Raw genomic sequence first — 23,417 nt, 5'->3', positions numbered from 1 at the left:
ACAGATTCTAACCACTGGGCCATCTCAGCTCACGTTCATTCAAGCAATCACGTTCAATTCAATACTGTAGGTTCGGAATAACATTTAAGATTATATTTGAATGTATGCAATAGTATTATACTCACTGAATTTATAATGTAACATAAAATGAAATAGGAGTAAACTCGACGTTTATCAGTATGTCCCTTATTAAATACCGTTCGAAGCAGTCGGAAAAGGAGCCGCTTTGCAATCGGATATCAAAGCAAGAATGCGTTTAAATGTGATAAGAGATAAGTCGTGTTTCTATGCTATTGCGTTTAACCCAAACATTATGTACCTATCGCACTTATATTATCAGTTGTAGATAAAGAACTATTGGTAATGAATAGCAACGAGGATAATGATATTATATACATCAATTATATGTACATCTTTATTCCTGTACTTCCTACATTATTAGTATTCCTAATCAATAGTTTGTTTATTTGCGTTTATAGGTTCATAGAGTTAGTTTATATCAACTTTTAATTTATTACGTAAAATGTGAGCGAAGTAAAGTAAAATATATGATATCCTATTTCAATCACAGCGTCTATTCTCAAGAATACGCGGGTCATACAGTACACAAGGCACAAGTGAATTCAATAATTTAAAAATAGTTTCTCATGATATCAAATCTAGCGCTTCTTGAGAGTTCAGACGTATGGATTCTCAGGGACGAGACATTACATACTTTCAATTTTCAGACTTCATGGGCCCTTTTCACTAAAAGACCAGACACATTCGATCCGGGTTGGTCCTTTGATTTTATAGCTATTCTATACAAACAAGGCAGTCGAAAAGTAATGAAATGAAAGCTATGCAATGCAAAAAATAATATTCAAAGTATTAACTCCATAAAGCGATAGTAAATGCGATTATATATAGTCTGTGTTCCGTTTATCCGATTATGAACTTAAGAGATTGAATTGAATACTAACAGGGGGATTATAGTAATTTTCTTAGACATTTTTTTTATATTTTGCAAGTAAATGTATCGCTATAGATTTATCCATACTAATATTATAAACGCGAAAGTAACCCTAACTGTTTCGCTTTCACGCCTAAATTACTGAACAGATTTAAATGAAATTTGGTACTCAAACAGTCTAGAGTCTGAGTAAGGACATAACCTTTACATTTTAATTGAAAAAAGTGTTGTAAAGGGTTGAAAAGGGGGACGAAAGGTTGTATTAAACTATTATTAATTTTAGAACTAGAAACATAAAACTTATATTTTATGCTGTTGATCAACTTATAAAAGTATGCAAGTATGCGCAAAATATATTTGTATACAGAGCCTGCACCGATTACAATAAACGATTTAGTGAAATTGATTTTTTTACAACAGAGAATGTTAATAAAATAAGAAAATTTTTGAAAGAATACTTGCTTAATAAATAATTAATAAAATTAATATTTTTTTGTAAATTAATAATGTATATGTATGTTGAATCAATTACTTGTTATATATTGATGATTTATGATGTTACTTTAATTGTTGAAATCAAATTTAAATATTTTTAATGATATTGTGTATATTTATGTTCATTAATATTATTGTAATTTAACTTCTTGATTTTTTTTTAACTTTGTAATTAGTCGATTTGTATTTACTCTTAGATTGTATTTTTGTCTCTTTCTGTTGTCTTTTTAACACGCATACTCTAACATTTGTACAATATTTAAGTGGAAACTTTATTGGTTTATGATTTAGTAATAATTTCTTAATTCTATGTAATAACACACTGTATGTTTCCCAAATATAAATAAAAATAAAATAAAATATCACATCATGACACCCACTAAGGAGTGTTTTCATATTCTACACGAGCAAAGCCTGGGTAACAACTAGTTTCATATACCTCTACAAAAAATAAAAGCAGTCAATTTATATAAGAGCAAACTTAATACATTATAAAGGCACCTAGTTGATAATTAAAACGACGTCGAGTTTTAGCACACGCATAATTATTACTAACACATATGAATACATTACATTGGCATATTAGTTCATGGCTTACTATAACCATTCACTATCGCATGGTATTATTATAGTTTTCTTGTTATTACACAGTTCTAAAATACATTTTAATCGGGTCAAAAAAAAAATCTTTTAATTCTTTTCTGAATTGAATAATCTCATTTAAAAAAGGATGACAACTTTTATTTGTTCGTTGCAGATCGTTACAACTCAATATAATAATGTTGATTAATGCTTATTATATATTTAATAAACGTTTATCATTAATTAGCTTATTATCTTATCTCGTCAAGTTTCTACGATTACTGTTAGTATACCTTAATTAAATGCAAATTAACAGTGACCTATAACTTGTCCCATGAGAAGTCGTGAAAACGTTGGTGCATGTTCTGGGATGTAGTGAAAATTGTCTTAGTGCCGTTTTAAATATACCAATAAAAATAGTGTTGGAGCCTAAGTTAGTCCATAATGCATCAACTATCTGCCAATGAAAGTCCCGTCAAAATAGGTCTAGCTGATCCAGAAATTAGCCGGAACAAACAGCCAGAAAAACAAAAAGGGTAAAAAAACAGATTTTTGTATATATACCTACCGTGTGTACATATATATGCATTAGAAAAATATATTATTTTAATGTTACAGACAGGCACTCCAATTGTATAATATGTATAGAAGATGTCGAGGAGCACATTGGTTGTATATTGGTCGCTCTTTGCCTATTGACGCTGGCATATGTCATCATGCATACTCAGTTCAGTCTCAGGTGTTATATTTTATATGCCTTGATTTGCACTTATCTGCTGTTAATAACGAATCTAACTAATACGAGGATTTAGTATAGAATGACGACCTAGAAAAAGTTATACCTGTAAATTTTACGATAAATATAGCTTGGATTAATTTAAAGATGTTCTTCTCGATTGATAATAGCGTTCAAGTTTCCTGGTAATATCAAGCGGCCCATATACGTGTATGTAGGTAATCCACAGTGACTAGATACCTCACCGCAAAACCACAATATGAAGTATTAAGTATTAACATGTTAAGGGTTTGTTACTTAAAAATATTCGCAATCAATCAATAATAATGTTATATTTTGTTAAAAACGTTTTGCGAAACTAACGTAATTGTCACGCAGACGAATTCGACATTGCCAATTGTGTGACCTCTTATTACCTAGAACAATCGACGTGACTTGTATTCTGAGAAATGTAAAACTTTAATTAAGACCGATGAAACTCGATACGGTACATGTTATTTTCCCACTGACTGATCATTTGTGATACTTCTGATATTTATTTATATCATAAACACCAATGTCATATTCACAAAATAATATATATTACAATAATAAGAAAAAAATGACTACTAGTACAGTTATATATATTATTATAGGCAATTAAATAAAGGAAGAAATAACAAAAATAAACAATTTTAGACCTGAGTTTCCCGATGAAAATTTCGATATCATAGGAGTTGAGATTATTATAGGCACTCAGAATGATTTACAGGTGATAATTCACCCATATTTTATGTAATGGGAACCACAAATGTTTGTTTTATTGGAAAAAACGAAAGCATGTTCTTGGAAGTATATTATATAACTCGTTATATTTAATCAAGTTCATAGTTCTAACATCGAATATGTTATTACATTAAATTTATTATTATAATTATTTTCTTTTCGTAATCAAATATTATTCATACATTTACAGTTATACACTTTGTATAAAATATTATTGAGATTTAAAATAAGATATCGTTCAAGTTTCAGCGTAAGTACCCGTGAGTCACGAATAAGTTAATTGACATTGCGCATAATATGTTACAATAGGAATTAAAACCTGTTCTTTTAAGATATAAATAGTATCAAGTACGTATTTAAAATAATCATATCTAGGCATGATCTAGATTAATTATAGTACCTACAATTGTTTTCGAAACAAAATATAATCACTGCTAGATGCACATACTGCCCTAGAGACATTTTATCTTTTAAATCTAAAGGCACTATAACACGAGTTATACTAAATTGTACATTTTAAACGAATTTGATGTTTTGTCTATATATAGGGTAAATATGCAAATATGCAATACCGATGTAGCTAAGTGCCTGGACAAATTATTCTAAGACGAATTTTAATGAAATAGACATATTCCTGTACAACGGAAGGGGATAGACAAACATAACAGAAGACTACTAATAAAATACCGAATATACATACTTTAAAATACAACGTTGAAGACGGCTTTAGGGTTCGGATAATTTGAAAACAACAGAACTAACTTCGGCCTAAATAAACTGGGTGGGATGAGTTCGTAATTCCATTATAACTGGCTTTAAACTAAGCATGGCAATTCGCTTTTAGCCTCCGGATAGGCGGTTTATTAACTCTTTTGAGATCGGTATCTCCTTGAAACGAACGCTTATGGAATACGAAAAAAACGTGACGGAAAAGAAAAGTATTACCATTTCATTTTATTCAGATTTGTCGAAATAAATTTGTTCATATTGTTGAATAATATTTACCAATTTTTGATGCACTAAGTTCGATTAAACTATTATTATTATTATTATAAATTGTAAACATTTACGTAACACATTTTATAACATAGAAACCGATACAAATATGTAGCGCTGTCTCTATCCTTTTAGTTCTATCTCTCACGGATACATCTTGTAAGATAATGCCTATTAAAAGTAGTAGTATTATAGGAAGTACCAATTTATAACGACGCACGATACACGGGGGGTTAAATTGATGAATAGAAACAAAATTATCAGACAGAATCGTAGCTCATAAGAGCCCAGTTGGACATACATCATTAATCATTGGAATCATTAATACAAACTTGGTATCATTAATAAACATTTCCCTTTAGCATGTCACATGACGATGACTTTAGATAGATATAATGTACATATTTAAATATTTAATTTTACTACCGCTTATAGAAGTAATAATTTATTTTTTATGGAGTAAATATTTTAATATTAAGTCAGTTTTATGTTCAGATATTTAATTGAATTACTTTGTTTTGAACATACGTTTTACAAAGATTCTTGTAACGTAATATGTAAACATATAGATCGGCAATATGGATTTCCGATGGTAAGTGGTAAGCGTTGTACACACCACCCATGGATATTGACGCTGTTAGAAATAAGAGGTATTGCCTACTCAAATGCGCCACCAGCCCTGGTAGCTAAGTCACCAGCCCCTATAGTTACATTGGCTCAATCGTCCTTTCTATTCTAAGAATTCTATTGCCGTTTGGCAGTAGAATATTCAATAAGCCAGACCTGCTTGCACAAAGTCCTACCAACTAACAATACTTTATAGTAATTTATAGGATTAATTATTATACTATTAATATTCCATTAAACGTATCGAAATAAATTTATTAAAGAAAACTATTTATCAGCTATACATTTACCAGCTAATATATTAAATATGTATAGCTTAAATTTTATAGCACAATATTTGCATCTGGTGAAAATAATTAACAACAATTCACACAACCTTGTTAACATAAACATATTGATAAAATTAATTGATTTACTGTACTATGCATAGCAACCGCCCCACCCGAGATAACCCATGGCTTTAGAGGCATCTGGTGGCATTATGCATTAATTATTATCGAGAGTCAACAAAGATAAGATAAATTTTCCGTCAATCCATCATGAAAGATAGACTGTTCAACACATACTGCTTATTACAGTTTTTTTCGAACTGTTGTATATAGATTTATTCGTCTGTCTGATACCGACAGTAATGGACATTTATGTGTTAGTAAGGATGAGTAAAAAATCGAACTAGAAGTATTCTTTAAAAAGAAACTTCTTATAAGAATACAAACATGAAACGTATTGTATACATTGGTACTAATTGTTTTATAAAGGTTAAAATATAAAAAAAATTGATTAAAAAATTCTAGATATCTTAATATCGATTATTTAGATCCTGTATTGGACAGATCTATATTGAATATCAGTAATTAATATGTTTTGTGTAACGAGTAAGTTAATCTACTCGAATAAAGTTTAATTTGATTTGAAATATTTTTAAAGCGAGCTTTCGAATTACGAGTCGCAGACAATTCTATTATCCAGTAGCAAAGCTCGTTCGAATCGTTTCTTGCTAAATAAACCGGACTTAAAGTTCGTAAAGTCATTAAACTGTCGGCTGATAAATTAAATCTACAATGAACAATGTGAGGGAACTCGCTACTGGTTTTGTTTTCGACCAGTTACTGTTTCCTATAGGAACTAAAACCACATACGAGGATATCAATAATATGCGTATTTTCTTGGGACCAAACTAACAGGCAATATTGTGTTATTAAAGGAACAAACGACTTCGAAAACAGGAAAATACTTTGAGGATTGATTTAATACACAATATTTAGGAAGGTAATCATTTGTTCTATAAGTAATAAATATATCTCAGTACGTACTACTGAGATATATTTATGTATTTAAAATTAGTAGTATACTGGTTATTTATAAGTAAGTTTTGTTTGATTATATTTTTGTAGGATATTTAAATCTATTTATTAATTAAATAATGTATGAACCTAATAAGTAACATTTTATGTATTTTATAAAAAATACTGCTAATAAATTATTACCCTAATACACTTGGAAGCAACTCGTTGGAGTGCAGGTATAAGAAACTTTGTTTTATAAATCTCAGAAGCGTATAACATACTTCGCAGAAAATACACAATTAAAAGAGAACTAAATTTACTGTAATAAATATCTTTATTGCAACCGAAAACAAAGGAAAGAATATAACAGAATCTATTTGAGTCCGAGAGATATTTAATATTAATTTATGTACTGTATACCGAATATCACAGTCTACAAAAAAAAAAAAAAACTTCGCTTCCGAAACGAAAAGACCTATAATACGTATAGACATAACATAACCTAATAAAGGTAGCCTTGAACTTCAGACGGAACGCGACGCCAAATTACCAGAGCAAAGGAAGCAATGAAAGAGATTTATTATTACGAATAAAAGTAGAAATTACTATTGTTCTGATAAGAGAACTTGGTTCACTTTATTAGTGGATATCGCACGTGTTTTATTTATTTACGCTTCGAACGTTATTGTATATTGTTAACGTATCTATCTAGCGACTACATAAATCAATAATAGATTAGCATATTCTATACGATTTGTTTTATATTATGAACATGACTTTTTTGTTAGGGTTCCATAGGTTGGATATCAATACCAGGAGGGGGGGGGGGTCTCAGTACCCCGAGAATCCCACCTAGGTGTTGGAGGCATAGGCGGGTCGACCGTCAGGGCGTCACGGTAGATGCGTAAGCAATCCCGTGGCGCCCGCCGAAAGACGGAGAGGGTACCGCTGGTTTTTTAGTGGGTAAACCCGGTGGACCTGGGCGCACTCGGCGTCCAGGAAACCGGGGAGTCCCCCTTCCACTTTCCATCACATCGGGGAAGCGCGTAAAGCGGTTTTCCAGCGAAAAAAAAGGTTGAATATCAATGGATGACCTGATGCTGATTGGTAAACACCGTCCAAGACACTGACACAGTAATTTTATCACCATCTTTTTGTTTTATCGTCGCCAATGCACTACCAACCTTACTTAGAGCCCTACAACCAAGCAATCCGCTACTGTATCATTAACTGTTCTTGATTAGTACCCACATCATTAATCCTTAAACTACTTCGATTTTACTTTCAAGTTGCGATAACAGTTTGAACGTCATTTCAAAACGTCATTTTTTTAACGAAACCATTATGAATATAATAGGTTAATCAAGATCTCGACTGATGATATGGCGTCAATACATTGTAAATATATATATTTTTTTAATATTTACATACCATATGACATCGTGGATATTATGTATATAGATAAGTCTACATCGCTCTTAGTAACATCAAGGTACCTAGAATAAGCACTCAAGGGCTTATTATATCTATATAAAATATATATATTATAACTCTCTATAAAACAAAGTCGCTCTTCACAATATGTGTGTGATTAGACAGAAATATTTATATAAGTAATACATAAATAATAAAATTGTTTCAGTTTATTGTTTTAATATAAACTACGGTAATCATTTCCTTGAAAAGTTATCTTCAATCAATACCCATTCAAAATGCATTATATTATCGTAGAAAAACGCTGAAAATATAAAATTCCTAATCAAAAAGAAACAGTATGTTTTATTTATTCTTATTCTACCCGTATATATTGAGGAGTGTATTACTCATTTTTTTTTTTATAAATAAATAGCGATTTATCCTTTTAACATCACTGCGTTATTTCGTCGCGATAGCGTCACAGTTTACATGAGAAAACACGGGAAATATTTAAAGATTTTGTTAACAAATTTTCAAGGAACCAGGTTTACGTTGACAAAATTAAATATTTTAATAAGGATTTTCACGTTCTTTCCTTCAAAACATTTTAAATATAATCAAATTAAAATTGATAATAATTTTCAATGTCTACGTAAAAAAAACTTTTAGGTAGAAAATATTAAATATTTATGATATTCAAGTAGAAAATCTCACTTAATTTTATATTCGTGACCTTCAAAAACGAGTCTACAAGCAGTATGGTAAGTATAGGCTATAAAACCGATTCTGGGTCCTTTTGGGTTAGTCGATAACGATTTTCGTGAGTTAGCGATTGTTTAAACCTGTGTACTACTAATACCAATTTTGCTGTTGTAGATTTAAAAATTTTTCTTATATGAATTTCTGTACTTTAAAATTAAAGACGGTGATAGTAAACAAAATCAAATCATTAATGGAAAAATAACTTTTTATTCGAGCAATAATAACTCCACGAAAATACTTTTTTGTCTTCATCGTATGGAAGCCGGGAGATAAAGCCATAACAAACGAATGACATCGTAAAGATATAATGAAATGTCAACGTCACTACGTAACACGAAAAAACGTGGCGAAAATAACATAAAAATAAACAGACTTTTGCTAAATATAATATTTAAGATCTGTGACCGCCTTTTAATTGAATTCCCTGGATGCTCATTTTTTTTAATATCATGCTGTACGTCCTTTTAGTTTTTGCGGTTGAACTGTTTAATAAAATTGTTTCATTTTTGTAATAATTTTCTTTTTATTTGAAAAGATATCTTCAATCAATAACCATACAATTAGATATGCAAATTTAATGACTGAAATCAATAAATATATATTCAAAATGCATCGAAGAGCAAACAAAGAATTGTCATAAAATCTTTATAAATATATTGTATGAAATTGTTCTGTTTATCGCCTTAATAAAGATTAAAAATTACTTTTTCTTTTAGTTTTTATACATACCTACATGAAACAGAATTATTTTACATACTAAAACCTTTTAAAAATTCTACATAATTATAAAAAGGATTTACCGATTTGTTAAAAAATAAAAACGGGTGAGTGGGTAGTCCTCGAAAACAGATTTATGCTCGTTTTAAACTTTATTAAAAACATGTTCTGTAACCAAGATATAAAATAAACAATTAAAAAATCCGAGACAAACGAATTTGTGATTGTGATTTGTGAAATTTTCTTATAAAAAAATCAGTACCCTTTCAGTGCTTGTAAATATTCAAGAGGCAGAAGTTCCAAAATTTGACAATGAAGACATAAAACGCGCTGTCAGAATACGAAAAAATAAGCTTACTTTATAACTTGGGTGCATTTATTCTACTCCTACATTGTACATCGTAACTCGGTAAATGTGCCAACAATGTGATACGATCCAACCAGATGGCCGACTGATGCCCCTGACAAGATTTCAAATAAACATTGTTAGTGGCCACTTCTGACGTTACGGAAAATTGTTAAATATGGAAGATGTACTAAAATAAACTTAGAACGATGTAAGTGACTTTGTCAGACATAGATACATCATTGTTTAACGACATTTTAATTTTCAGTTTCAAATTAATTTATTTCTAATAATATAGTTACTGGGTGTCGTAATAATTTATACGACAAGAAATTGTTTAATTAAAATAACTGTTACAAAAAAAAATAAGCCAGCGATTGTACGAGATGAAAGTAATAAAAAGGGGCGAAAGGGCTTAGTGGCGGACCCGAATAACTCCAATGACCAGCCGTAGGGCAAATTGTTACATAAGAAGCCGCGGAGAACGATCAAAGGATTACACTGTACCTTACTTTATTGTCACTGGGATCTCGGATTTTACGATATCACCAGTTGTGCAGATATCAATTTAGACAACAAAAAAAAACTGCATTTTCTTCGATAATATATTTTTTATTCTAACTTGCCAGAGCTGCCTCAATTTTCGCTTATATGAGCAGACTCATAAAATAGGACCTGGTATAAATTTATGACTGAAAGTATTTCATATCAAGGGTATTAACTACGTCTAAGTTTCGTGTGATAAAACTATAGACGCACCTAATATATGCTTGGTAATATTATCTTTAACTATTTACGATGAGCACGTATTTTATGATTTATTACAATTTATATGATATTATGAATTCTTTGTACCTTTTTATTCTTTAAATTAATTCTGGTTTCAATCGGTTTTAACCTAGATACGCACACCTCTATTTTTATGTGGAGAAATATGTTTATCTACTGGCCGCCAAAAAAATCGACCCACCCGTATTTTTTTACTTACAAAGTTGTTATCTTAACTAAGCGACGACCTAGGTGAATTGTTTTACTTATGGGACATACATTTAACATTTTATTACCCACTTGATATTGATTTGGAGGAGTTGTAAGTGTTATTGAGGATATTTGGAATATTTTTAAAGTATTGATAAAAAAGCGTTACTTTGTGCACAAAGTGCATGGTTAGTTTATTTCCAGTTCTTAACGCGGAATCATCTCGGTTCGATGTTTATTATTGATTAAGTGTATGAAACTTTGTTGAAACAATAATTTTAATAAGTTTAAACATAAAAAATGGATTCTACTGAAGCAGAAGCCGCTCAAGTCGTAGCTCTTATTCATGAGGGGTTAAGTCAGCGAAATGTGGCTAGAACACTAAAATTAAGTCGTTCAGCGGTGCGAAGAGTGTACAAACGCTACTTGGAGACTGGGGAGTATCGCCGGAGACCAGGATCTGGCAGGGGGAGTGTCACAAACCCGACCGATGACCGTTTTATTGGTTTGACGTCTTTAAGAAACCGACATCTTTCGGCTGTTGACGTTCAAGGTAGACTCCGAGAAAGTCGTGGAGTATCTGTGAGTGAAAATACTGTAAGAAGAAGACTTCGAGAGCAAAACTTAACCCCTCACAAGCCAGCAACAGGACCAAAACTCACAGCATCCCATCGACAAGCAAGATTACAATTTGCTAGGCAGCACGTCGATTGGACACTGGACCACCCGGACAATATTGTTCAGTGATGAAAGTCGAATGTCTTTAGTAGGCTCTGATGGACTACGTAATGTCATGTGAAGGCCAGGAGAACGCTACTTTCAGTGTTGCATTCGAGAAACAGTCCGATTTGGTGGAGGCTCTACAATGTTTTTATGAGGTATTTCTTTGACGGGACGCACAGAGCTGGTTTTTTTCCGTAATCGTGCTGTTAATGCTGAAACTTACATAACGGACATTCAGGAGCCTCATGTGACGCCTTACGCTGGATATATTGGGGATAATTTCCAACTTATGCACGACAACGCACGACCTCACGTCGCTAGAATTGTTAAAGACTATCTTAGGGAAGTCGAAATTCCAGTTATGCAGTGGCCAGCCAATAGTCCGGACTTAAACCCGATAGAGCACCTCTGGGACCAGCTAAAACGTACGGTTCGAGCACGAAATCCAATTCCAGAAACTCTAAATCAACTGGAAGCTGCCCTAACTAAAGAATGGCAACGGACCCCACAGGAAGACATTAAAAAGCTAATCAGGTCACTTAATAGGCAGGCAGTGATTAGGTCAAGAGAAAGAAACACTCTCTATTAAAGTAAGATTTAGGCACCCAAATTTAAAAACAAACGGCATAATCGTTTTGTACACAAAAAAAATAAAATTGCGTAAAATTTTGTGTTTTCGTGTTTTGTCACTTATTTACCTAAAAACCAATTTTTTGCGCACTATTTCTGTTTTTGTACAATCCTATAATTGCATTTTTTCATTATCAATCTTAAAAATATAAATATGTGGTAGTTTAAAAGCAGACGATGGCTTTTTTACAAAAAATGTAGGTGGGTCGATTTTTTTGGAGGCCAGTATACTTTCATTAAACTTTTCGTCTATTACCATCACATATAAGTATACAATACTAAATACTAATTCAATTATGCCCCGCAAGCGCTCTGTGAAACACTTTTATTGTATTAAGTTTAATTACGTTGTATGTAAACATTTAAATAGCTCGTTTAAAAATCACAATATAATGTACGTAATGAATAAGACACATCGTCTAAGCTCAGTGTCGATTTCATTTAAAGATTGAAGAAAATGATGGGGTATAATAAAATGTGTCAATAACGGGTCCATCGCATTTCAGGTAATAATTTACATTCCACTGGTCAAATGGCAGTTATGTAATAAAGTTGATTAAACTGCTCTCAGCGAAGTTGTTAGGAGTGTCTAATCAAGATAAGACGTTAATAGTATCAAAGTATTAAAGAGAAGGTTACGTATTCCTAAATTCCGATAACAATTCTTATCAAATGTAGACCATGTTTAATGAATAATAAAAAGAAAAAAGGCACTTACCGTCCAATAATGTTTATATTGTTAGAAATATTTTATTGAATGCTGGAATTGAAAGCTGCAAAGTACACTTAACATTTCACCTTACACTAAATTCGGTCTTATATCTAGACCTACCTGATGACGTAATTGACGCATATCACGCTGATCGGCTTCTGTTGTTTGTCGGTGATCACAGTGGCCTGTGTCTGGACCCAGGCGAAACCGCCTGACTTGGCGAGGAAACGATACTGGCTTGTTTCGCATTGTCCCTTGGAGAACACTGAAAAGAAATTGAAAAATAATTATATGTTCATCCATCATCTACAAAGTTTTTGAAATTACCAACCACTCATCAGATATTCTACCGCAAAAAAACTGTATTCAGTATTATTGTTCGGGTTTGAAGGGTGAGTGAGCCAGTGTAACTATAGGCACAAGGGACATAACATCTTAGTTCCCATGGTACATTAGCGATGTAAGGTATAGTTAATATTTGTAACAGCACCAATGTCTATGGGTGGTGGTGACCACTTACTTTCAGGTGGCGCATATGCTCGCGGGAAACCTATATCACATAAAAAAATACACCAAATGACATGGGAGCTATTTTTAGAATTTTAAATAAGTTAAACTGGTTACATAAAACATGAAAGAATGAAATTGGAACAAGTACGTTTGAACGTCAAAAGAAGTCAGAAATAGAAAATTGAATAGCCGCACGAGTTATTATCGGAACAATCAAATTTATTATTAGAATGATTTGAATGGGAGTTCACGATGAGGATTTTTCTCAACTCAATCAAAGGAAAAAAAATAAACTTTTTTTTTGTAATTGCAAGAAAAATCTTTAGGTAAAAAATTCTGGATCACGAGGCCAATAACGTGCCAAATGCTCCTAATGTTACCATAGAACACGATGTATATTAGGGTTTGAATTTTTTTTAGTGGAAAAATATAATCAGCCGTACATCAAGATTTAATCCCTTATGAAAAAATGTATGACAATACTAAGTTATACCGAGGAGCATTTATTGTATAAGCCCCTAAAGTTGTCATATCCGATTTCATGCATGACTTTTGAGTAATTTCTTTAAATATTATAACGGTATATTATTCATAGATGTTTTGGTATCTTAAGAAAATAAGCCCTAGAGAGCATTTTCTAAGCATCCAAGTTTTAATTAAACACACTTGTCCAAAGCAGTTGTTTCAAAATTTCCAAGCACTTGGTTAGTTTTCGTAGTTAAAAGGGATTTTACCGTCTGAGAATTTTAAATAATTCAGATAGTTTGTACAGTTTTGAAGAACAATTCAAGTCTACAAAGACTTCATTCAAAATATGACGACTTCTCATAACTTAAATAACAATATTGAATCAGCCATTACATAAAAACATTCATTAATACTTAGAGGAATGTATTGCATTATGTTTATTAAAAATCATACATAAAAGAATCGGCAAGGAATGAGTGTGCTATATGAGATATAAATATATTCAATCTTATCCAATGTTTACTTCATCTTGTAGCGGCCGAATGACAATAAAGTAATATTTTTAAATGTATTTCTTTTCAATTATACTTTTAAATTCCGTAACAATTTCGCCCGAAATGGTAATAGATTCAATTATCAAGCTTATCACGTCAATAGATTAAGTCATTGTCGTCTTATTTGTCGCGGAGTCGCGTGACTACAGTTATAGTAGTTCTGGCAACAATATGAAGGCAATCAAATTAGGTTAAGTGGTCATCGGTTTCCTTCATTCAAAGTGCAATGACATCTTTATATAAGGCTTTCACGACTTACTACATAGTTGAAAGAATATTATCGCGTAAAATATAATGGTTTCGAAAAGCGAAAAGAAATTACACGCTGGTAGGAATTGTTTTCTTAATGGATCCTGTAATTCTTTCGTATATTATTTACACGAAAATATAAGTATATTTAATACTACTTCAAATACTAAACTGTACTTTAAGTCAAAGTCATAGGGAATACATTTGTTTCAAAACAAGAGTAGGTGATCTAATAATAAACGTGTATTATGTGTTTCATTCCAAAAGTATTTTGGTTGTTCACTTTCGAAGTTGATATTGCATTATCACGACGAAAAAAAAAGCCACGATAAAAGCTGAATATAATTTATCCACTTGTTTATTTTACGCGCGATGTTGCTAAGTTCAGCTCAGCTCGCTCAGCTGGCAAGATACCAAACAATTTGGGTTAACATTCGTACTTCATTTCGTATGCTTACATGAATTAAATAGACAGGTATAGGTTCCCTTCAAAACACCACTGAAATAGTTACTTATATTTATCGACGATTACACGACACGTTATCGACGATGAATTGGAAATATTTCGCTATACTTGCATATTAGACATACATATATTGAAATTTTAAATGAATGCAAGTGAATTTATATTTATTCAATGCCATCGACCTATACGAATACATTTCTGTCGAGTGTATGAAAACAACTGATGCTCTAAGAATAGATTATTGCATATTGTTAAAATATCAAGCATTCGAGCAATGAATTTTAATTTTACAGTGGTAAATTATGAGAATTATTTAAATCATACTGATAAAATGCATTTAATAATAGCTATGACGAGTGACATGCCCTGAAAATTACCATTAGGAAAGTAAAAGTTTAATGAAAGATGAGCCAATTTTGATGACAATCCCTGGGCTAAAAGAGACTAAACGACTTGCTATCCTCTTTCAACACGCGTATAAGAACGAGACGATATATATCTTTGCTGTCAAATTAGTTGAGAGATTGTTTAAAGTGTATCACACGCTGATATGTACAACAAAATATCTATTGACTATGTCGGCAAATAAATATTCACTTACAAGTAATTCAGAGATAAAACTCAAGTACTATTTTTATTTCAAATGATAATAATGTCACTATAAAATATTAAACACATCTTGATCATATCATGGCTATGTTCTATAACCGAAGTTTGACAGACATTTATCATATACAACAAACTAGCGACCTGCCCCGTCTTCGCACGGGTGAATTGCTATACTAAATTATTGCATATTTTTCTTGTTTCTTTACCATATTGTCCATGACACACACATAAATAAGGTAAATTGATTCTCGAATCCATTTACCAATTAAAAAAAACCGCATCAAAATTCGTTGCGTAATTTGAAAGATATAAGTAGAGAGAGGGAGAGACAGTGGGTCTCTCCCTCTCTCTACATACATACATTTATAAATTGATTTGAGTAAATTAAGAATTAAGTTAAGCGACTTCTTTTCTACTATGTATTTATGATATATATGTAGCTTAACATCTTTAAGCGCAAGATGATATTATTTTATATTTGCTTTTAATAGATTAAATATGTTTTATTGTATAACTGCATTTTCCAACCTGCTTAAATATTCATACGTGGAAGTTGTTGACTTGGTTATTAAATTAAATATTCTTAAGAAGATACTATAAAAAAAAATATTTTAAATAAAAACCGTCCTTAGTTACTTATAAATATAGACTAGTATCGAATTAAGAGTTGAGACGATCTAGTTTTAAAATAGCTTGTTCTCATGAATACAATGTCATGGACACGGTGTTCTAAATTCGGGATTACATTAAACGACTATTTCCGTACCTCGAATGAACTGTAATTACGCCAGCTTTTTGAATCGCGATTATGAATGTAATTTATTTGATGGTGGTAATTAGTAGGTTTGTAATTTACTTGATGCAAGCCCGTCTGGGTGGGTACCATTTATTCTACCGCTAGACAGCACTACCTAGTATTGTGAAGGGTACGTAAGTTTGCGTAATTAAAGGCAAGATGAACATAATATCATAGTATCCAAGATTGATCTATGGGTAATGATATATTTTATTTTCAGACTTTTTGCTAATATTCGTTAAATATAAATACTACAGATTATATATAAAAATGTACTATGTACGTAGTATTTTTTAAAATTGGATTGCAATACTTCAATGGGAATATCTATGGGACGAGTATTACAATTACCGAGTGACCTGATGACTGACTTTTATATGTTTGATGAATTTTAAATTATGTAACATTTATGTATGTATGTTATATATTGCATGTAATAAAACGATAGTAGTAAAGATTATCATAAATTCATAAATCACCTTTAATAGGTATTTTGTACCTAAATAACATGTATTTGTGTCATTAGTGTTAAAATGTACTCAACCTTTAAAAAAAACATTCAATTCATTTAACTTGTACCCTAATTTTGTTTAATAGTAGTATAATAATCAACATCCGCGAATTACACATGCGTGTGTAGTAATATAATAAAATATACAATAAGATCGATTTGTCGTTCCTACGATGTTGGCACATAATATCAATACATTGTAATATAACTTTAATATAGATCACTTAATTATTAAATATTACGGCTAATTTGTTTTTTGATGAAAACAAATGAGCCGAAATGTTTATTAACTGTAAATACTGTCATCGCAATAGAAGTAGGCACAAAAATTGGGTCAAATGGATTCTTGTTGTTTAGTAAAGTTGCGAAGATAAGTTTGTATTAAAATTATCCAGAGACATGAACACATATATTTTGTTACTTTTTATTAATATTTATAACATATTATTAACTTTTATATATATTAATATGTAGATTAAATCATGCGTTCATATTAGTAACAGTTTTTATTGACGGTTCTTCGACGTAGAATCTTGATATCGAATCAGGCTCTACTTTTATAGACGAACTTGGTTAATTTTGATTTGAATTATCGATTTGACAATTTGCGATATGATAAACGCGAATTATATAATCGTATTTTAATTCAAACATTACGAAAGGGCCGTAAAATAAAGTAACTTCAATCATTGTTATGCCGCTATCAACAATTTTATGATTATACTCAAGACATTCGAGTTATGTAAAACAAATAAATTTCGCTGTAGGCACTTTTTGGATACGTAATGAATCAAGCTGAGACATTTAACTAAACGATAAATGTTCCTTTCCTGATTGTTGTGACATTTTACAGCGAATTGGGTTAATAAATTTTGCAGCAAACAACTAATTTTAGGAAAATGATTTCTAAATTTCATTGTGAATATATTTAGTAAACGTTTACGAAAGAAATTAAAAAGATTACCAAAAATTATAGAGGAAGAGAAATCCCTAAATTTGCTAAAAAAACACAAATGGATTAGACTAAATATCTACTCGCGGTTTAATCTAATTGAAATGAAACAACCTTTTTTGGCTTTCCTTTTCGTAATAGTACCCTACTTCATATACATATTCAACTAAGTAACAATATTTAAATTTTTTTTTTTAAATAAAAGCATATTTATCGAAATTTTAAGTTAAGGGAATCAATGTTGACCTCATTTTTCCCCAACAATGATGCTTGCGTTGTCACGCCACACTTGCTTGTAGTATGACATGTTCTAGAGAGAATATGTTACGTCAACATGCGCTACACTTCTAGAAGAATTGAATGCATGTTTTGAAATCCAACGAGATTCTTGTGATTCTTTAGTTTTCAATAAAGGTAAAATCTATCATCAAGAGCGTTCGAAATCTCAGTTTTAAACGCGAAATAGAATTATAACAATAATAGTCTAACGATACAAAAAAACAAGTGCTTATATATTGTAAGCAACAAGAAAAATCTGGTTGAAACCAGGATCATAAATAAAGTAGCCGCGCTGAGAGCAAATAATTGAATGATCGTAAAACTGGCCGCTTGTTATCTTTGCTAGTATCATGTTTTTGTTAACATAGCAACTGGCGACGTGTCGGACCCTCTAATATTAATATAATAGTTCATAACAAGATGAAACGAATAGTTTTAATATATTATAATTGATTCATATTATTATAAGTATTATTTTAATGAGACCAAGGAAGAAAATTAAGTTGTTTTCTGTATAAGTTGGCTCAGTAAGAATAGTTATTAGTATCTATGACAATTTGTAATATAATTTAACATTATTTATATTTACAAGAGATATATTTATATAAACAATGTTTTGAAATATGTAGAATATCTTATGTTAGAATTAGGCCGTACCGGCTTCTTATAACCGTTATTATTGACCCAGTGAAACTCACTATTTAACAACCCATACACATGTAGGTCAAACATACAATACATTACGATGTCATTTTTCAACCGACTTCCAAAAGGAGGAGGTTATCAATTCGTCTGTATTTTTTTTTTTTTTTTTTTTTTTTTTTTTTTTTTTTTTTTTTTTTTTTTATGTTTGTTACCTCATAACTTTTCACTGGGTGAACCGATTTTGATAATTTTTTTTTTGTTTGAAAGGTAGTGCTTCCCGTGGGGTCCCATTTTTTTTATTTTTTTTTCCGATGATGGTATCCATATGAAAACGACATAAGTCTTAAATTTGCATTATGTATATGCGCGACAAATAGGTGAATAACTGAAAATCACGTTAACCAATTTTGATAATTCTTTTTTTATTATAAAATATATACTTCAAGGGTAATTTGGTGAAAGTTTGGTAAGGTTCTGAGCACAGGATCCATGACAAAGTAACGGAACGGAAGGGAACGGAACAATTCTGAGGAGCACGTTAGCGATACTCAGTCGAATCTTTTATTTATAGGTTATTTGGATATTTGAGTCACCTTCCGTAATGTGGTTATGTTTATGTAATTATCATAGTCGAATATTATAATCAACTAGCTACTTACCCCGGCTTCGCACGGGTGCAATACTGATACTAAATATACTACAGAATTTGTTTATATACGACATCACATCGCAAACTTCTAAAATTATCAGTGTTTCTTTACTATATTGTTCATGTTTTATATACACAAACATTCCCCTTGAATCACACTATCTTTTAAAAAAAACCGCATCAAAATCCGTTGCGTAGATTTAAAGATATAGGGACAGAGAAAGCGACTTTGTTTTATACTATGTAGTGATGGAACTCCTATACGGCTCGCAGTTAGGGTGCGATATGGGGCAGAATTTCTTACTATCTTTAATCAAATTTTGTGTATGTGATGTGATGTCATATGATGTACGAAATATAGTTGGTCTTTTTCAAAGTTTTTTTGCTGAGTTCGATTACAGCTCTTTCGAGGGATCCTTGTAGTTTACGCCGCGTGACGTATTAAATCCGCATTTTCGAAAGTCTATTTTTGCTTTATTCGCAAGTTTCCTTTGAAATTGTCCTCGAAGTAGTTTCTGACTCATATAAACGGAACGTTTAATCTATCCATATTAAAAAAAATTAGTTAGTCAACATCAGCTTCACTTAAAATCAAAAAATAAATAAAATTTTAACAAAAAGAAAAACCGACTTCAAACAAAACACTATTTTAAAACAAATGGATATGCACGAAAAAGTAATAAAAATAATTGCGCATTCAACATATTTTTTAGAGTCTTCCTAAGTTAAATGAAATGAAAAATATTAGACTACTTAAAAGTCGATTAACGATTATATCATGTAGTTATAATTATTGTTATATTTGGAGTCGGTGTCAGCCAATAAAACCCTACAGTATATCTATCAAAAAACAATACGAGAATACTTTAACAAATATGTTTTTTACAAATTACCTTTTACACAATAATATACTGGTTCAATCAAGGGGCTCGTATCGCTTCTTTCTTTTGATTGTTGGGACAAGGGCACCGTGGCTGACACCGGCTCCAAATATACCAATAACTATAACTACATGATATAATCGTTAATCGACTTTTAAGTAGTCTAATATTTTTCATTTCATTTAACTTAGGAAGACTCTAAAAAATATGTTGAATGCGCAATTATTTTTATTACTTTTTCGTGCATATCCATTTGTTTTAAAATAGTGTTTTGTTTGAAGTCGGTTTTTCTTTTTGTTAAAATTTTATTTATTCATGACTTCTACATTTTGATAGCTGCTCATATCCCTCGCTAAAGCATGACATTTTTATTAATAACTACATAGTTTAAAAAACAAATCGTTTTCCTCGCTGTTTACACTTGAGCTAAAATTGAGGTTATGCTTTAATATATACATGTTACACGTAACATGTTACTGTCATGTATTATTTTAAGCAATTATTCTTCGTCATGTAAAATAACAGAGTAAACAATCTTCTTCCGCACTTTCGTTGGTTTTTGGTATATTTAGCTCAAGGTTTTACAAGGGCTCGCGTCTCACAGTTTATTGTGGAACATTTAGCATTTAGACGAATTGAAATTACAGCTACGAACTTCTGAGATGAGAGACTTTCTAGGGCTGCGTAATAAATCTCAATAAATTTAAATTTATGATTTTAATACTGTATATAAATGTTATTACTACAACTCTTGGTTTTATTCGAAAAGGAAATAAAACAATTTATATTCGCTGACATAAATACAAAGGCTGGTATCAAATTTTCTATGCAATGTTTCGCATTACACTTTACCACTACTACTACTTCTAGGTACACATATTACAATATTTTTTAAATTAAAATATCTAATTTATTTTAGAAACTATAACCCCCTTATTACGACAGTAGTGTTGGAGATTATATAAAGTTAAAAGACGTACAAAATTAATTTAACGGACTTTTTTCGTGGACGTGGTGGCTTAGAAAAAGGTCCAGGTTGATTTGAATAACCCTATTGAGGTCGGAATGTGGATAATGCGTTGGCCTTACGAATGGGCACGTATTTTATTCCTTCGGATCCTGTTCAAATACAATAGGAGAAAAAAATAATAACTATATTAATATCACCATTTGGGCGTCATCTATCTCTTATAACATCCTGCTGTATCGAATATTGATCGTTTTATAGTCGGCTTCTTAGATGTGATATTAAATATGGTATTATGTATTTGAATATTTATTAGAGAGGCTTAGGATGCGCAGTCCACTTCAGTACTGATGCTATTTGTGTAATCCATGACTCAAATACCACTTTCATTTTATGATAATAATGCAACGCAATTGTTTTTTCAACTATTTACGAGGTATAAAATTAAAATCTAGCTCAATTTTGGTATAGGTTTGAAAAATAAATGAATAAAGTCTGTAATAATTTAATATGTCATCCCTCCTGCCCTTATACCAATTTACTTGAAGGCGGCACAGCATGTTTTCTTCTGCCATACTTACCTTTCTGATGTCATCTCATAAGTAACATTCTTTCCAGTCATATTATCTTTCACACAATCCATCCATCGTTTAAACGTTCTGTAATAACTTTATAAACGGATAGTTAATCTATAATATTATAGGATATCTTCAGTCACCGAATATTTTTCATGCAAACGTTTACGATAAGATAGAATTAAAAATGATCAATCTTAGCGATAAATAAATTCACTGATATGTTTGTTTTAATAGCTAAAATAGTTTAATACCAACTGTAATATTTCTATTTCAAATTCCAATATCGCGATATGACTATCGTGTTATATGTTTATGTAAGTAGGTATATCGAAAACACGCCAGTTGCCAAATTTTTAATCTTGTTACAAATGTATTTTTTATAACCAGTAATGATAGCAGCTATAAATCGACCACGATATATAGAACTAGCACTTAATGAGTTTCTAGATTGTAACGTACCTACTTTTCGAACGATGTTTACAAATGCACCTGTTTACATATATTCTCTTTTTATAACGTGGCGCAATCGCAGAAGGTATTATTACAATAAAATCAATGCGTAATGAAATGAATTGTTTATACGATTAAGTAAATTGAATTGTATTGAAATATCAACATGAAAGAATGGAAATTTTAAGGTTTGCTTTTAATTAGCTGACTAGTTAATTGCTACTGTATACGTCAGTGTGTACATACATTGTAAAAAAAACTTCAGTTATTTTACAAAAAAATACCGTTTGATTTTTATTTACTCACAAGAATGACGTTATAATAAAATTCATTTTGTTAATTTAATACATGACATATTACAATACAAGTAAAATAACTATATGAAGTTACTAATATTAAAATTCGTCATAGTAAGTTTCCTCACAGAATTTTATTATATTACTCAAATTACACTCTATTAACACCACCCTGATAAATAATTATACAAAAATAAACGAACAAAATTAACGGTGTATGCACACATTTTGCTGGAAAGTTTTGAAGTAGGTAAATAATTTGTTTCGCAAAAATCCATTACTCATAGACCCATACCGCTGTAAGAAACATTTAACGTTTCTTAGATCATCAATGCGCCACCAACCTTGAGAACTAAGATGTTTCTTGTGCCTGACGTTAAACTGGCTTTCTCACCCTTATAACCGGAACACAAGAATACTTAGTATTGCTGTTTGCCGTATAATATAAGATGAATAGGTTGTACCTATCCAGACGAGCTTATACTTGTATCAAACAAGTTTTATTAAAGGGAATACGCAATACGCCAACGTGATATTGAATGGAATTTGTTCTGAGCGATGAGATCTTACGGATAGGCGGAAACGTTCATTTCCGCTATATAATGTAGTCCCACCGCTAGCATTCTATTTATTTCAAATAACAAACAGACTCGTTGACTCGCTGTTTCAAGTCTTTACATAGAATAACTTGTGATTAAAGTTGAAATATGCATTTACTTAATGATTTAGAAAAATATATATACCTATATATAAACTATTTTGCATCGCTAAATATGTGAGAATAGGTTATTTCATGTGTAGCATGTGTACTTATAGGTATATATTATTCACGAC

General features: G+C 31.0%; 1 protein-coding gene across 3 annotated transcripts in view; it reads right to left on the bottom strand.

The window, feature by feature from the left end:
- The window catches only part of LOC124538218 (hypoxia-inducible factor 1-alpha-like), a 92,077-nt gene that overhangs the window by 16,724 nt on the left and 51,936 nt on the right, over positions 1 to 23,417 (bottom strand). For all 3 annotated transcript variants that reach the window (XM_047115200.1, XM_047115198.1, XM_047115199.1), the window contains exon 7: positions 12,844 to 12,988. In XM_047115200.1, coding sequence (XP_046971156.1) covers positions 12,844 to 12,988 — 145 coding nt within the window. The remainder of the gene's footprint in view (positions 1 to 12,843; positions 12,989 to 23,417) is intronic.

This window comes from Vanessa cardui, chromosome 20, assembly GCF_905220365.1.
Source record: "Vanessa cardui chromosome 20, ilVanCard2.1, whole genome shotgun sequence".
Classification (NCBI taxonomy): Eukaryota; Metazoa; Arthropoda; class Insecta; order Lepidoptera; family Nymphalidae; genus Vanessa; species Vanessa cardui.
The sequence above is the reverse complement of the archived record's forward strand: the minus strand, read 5'-3'. Positions and strand labels throughout refer to the sequence as shown.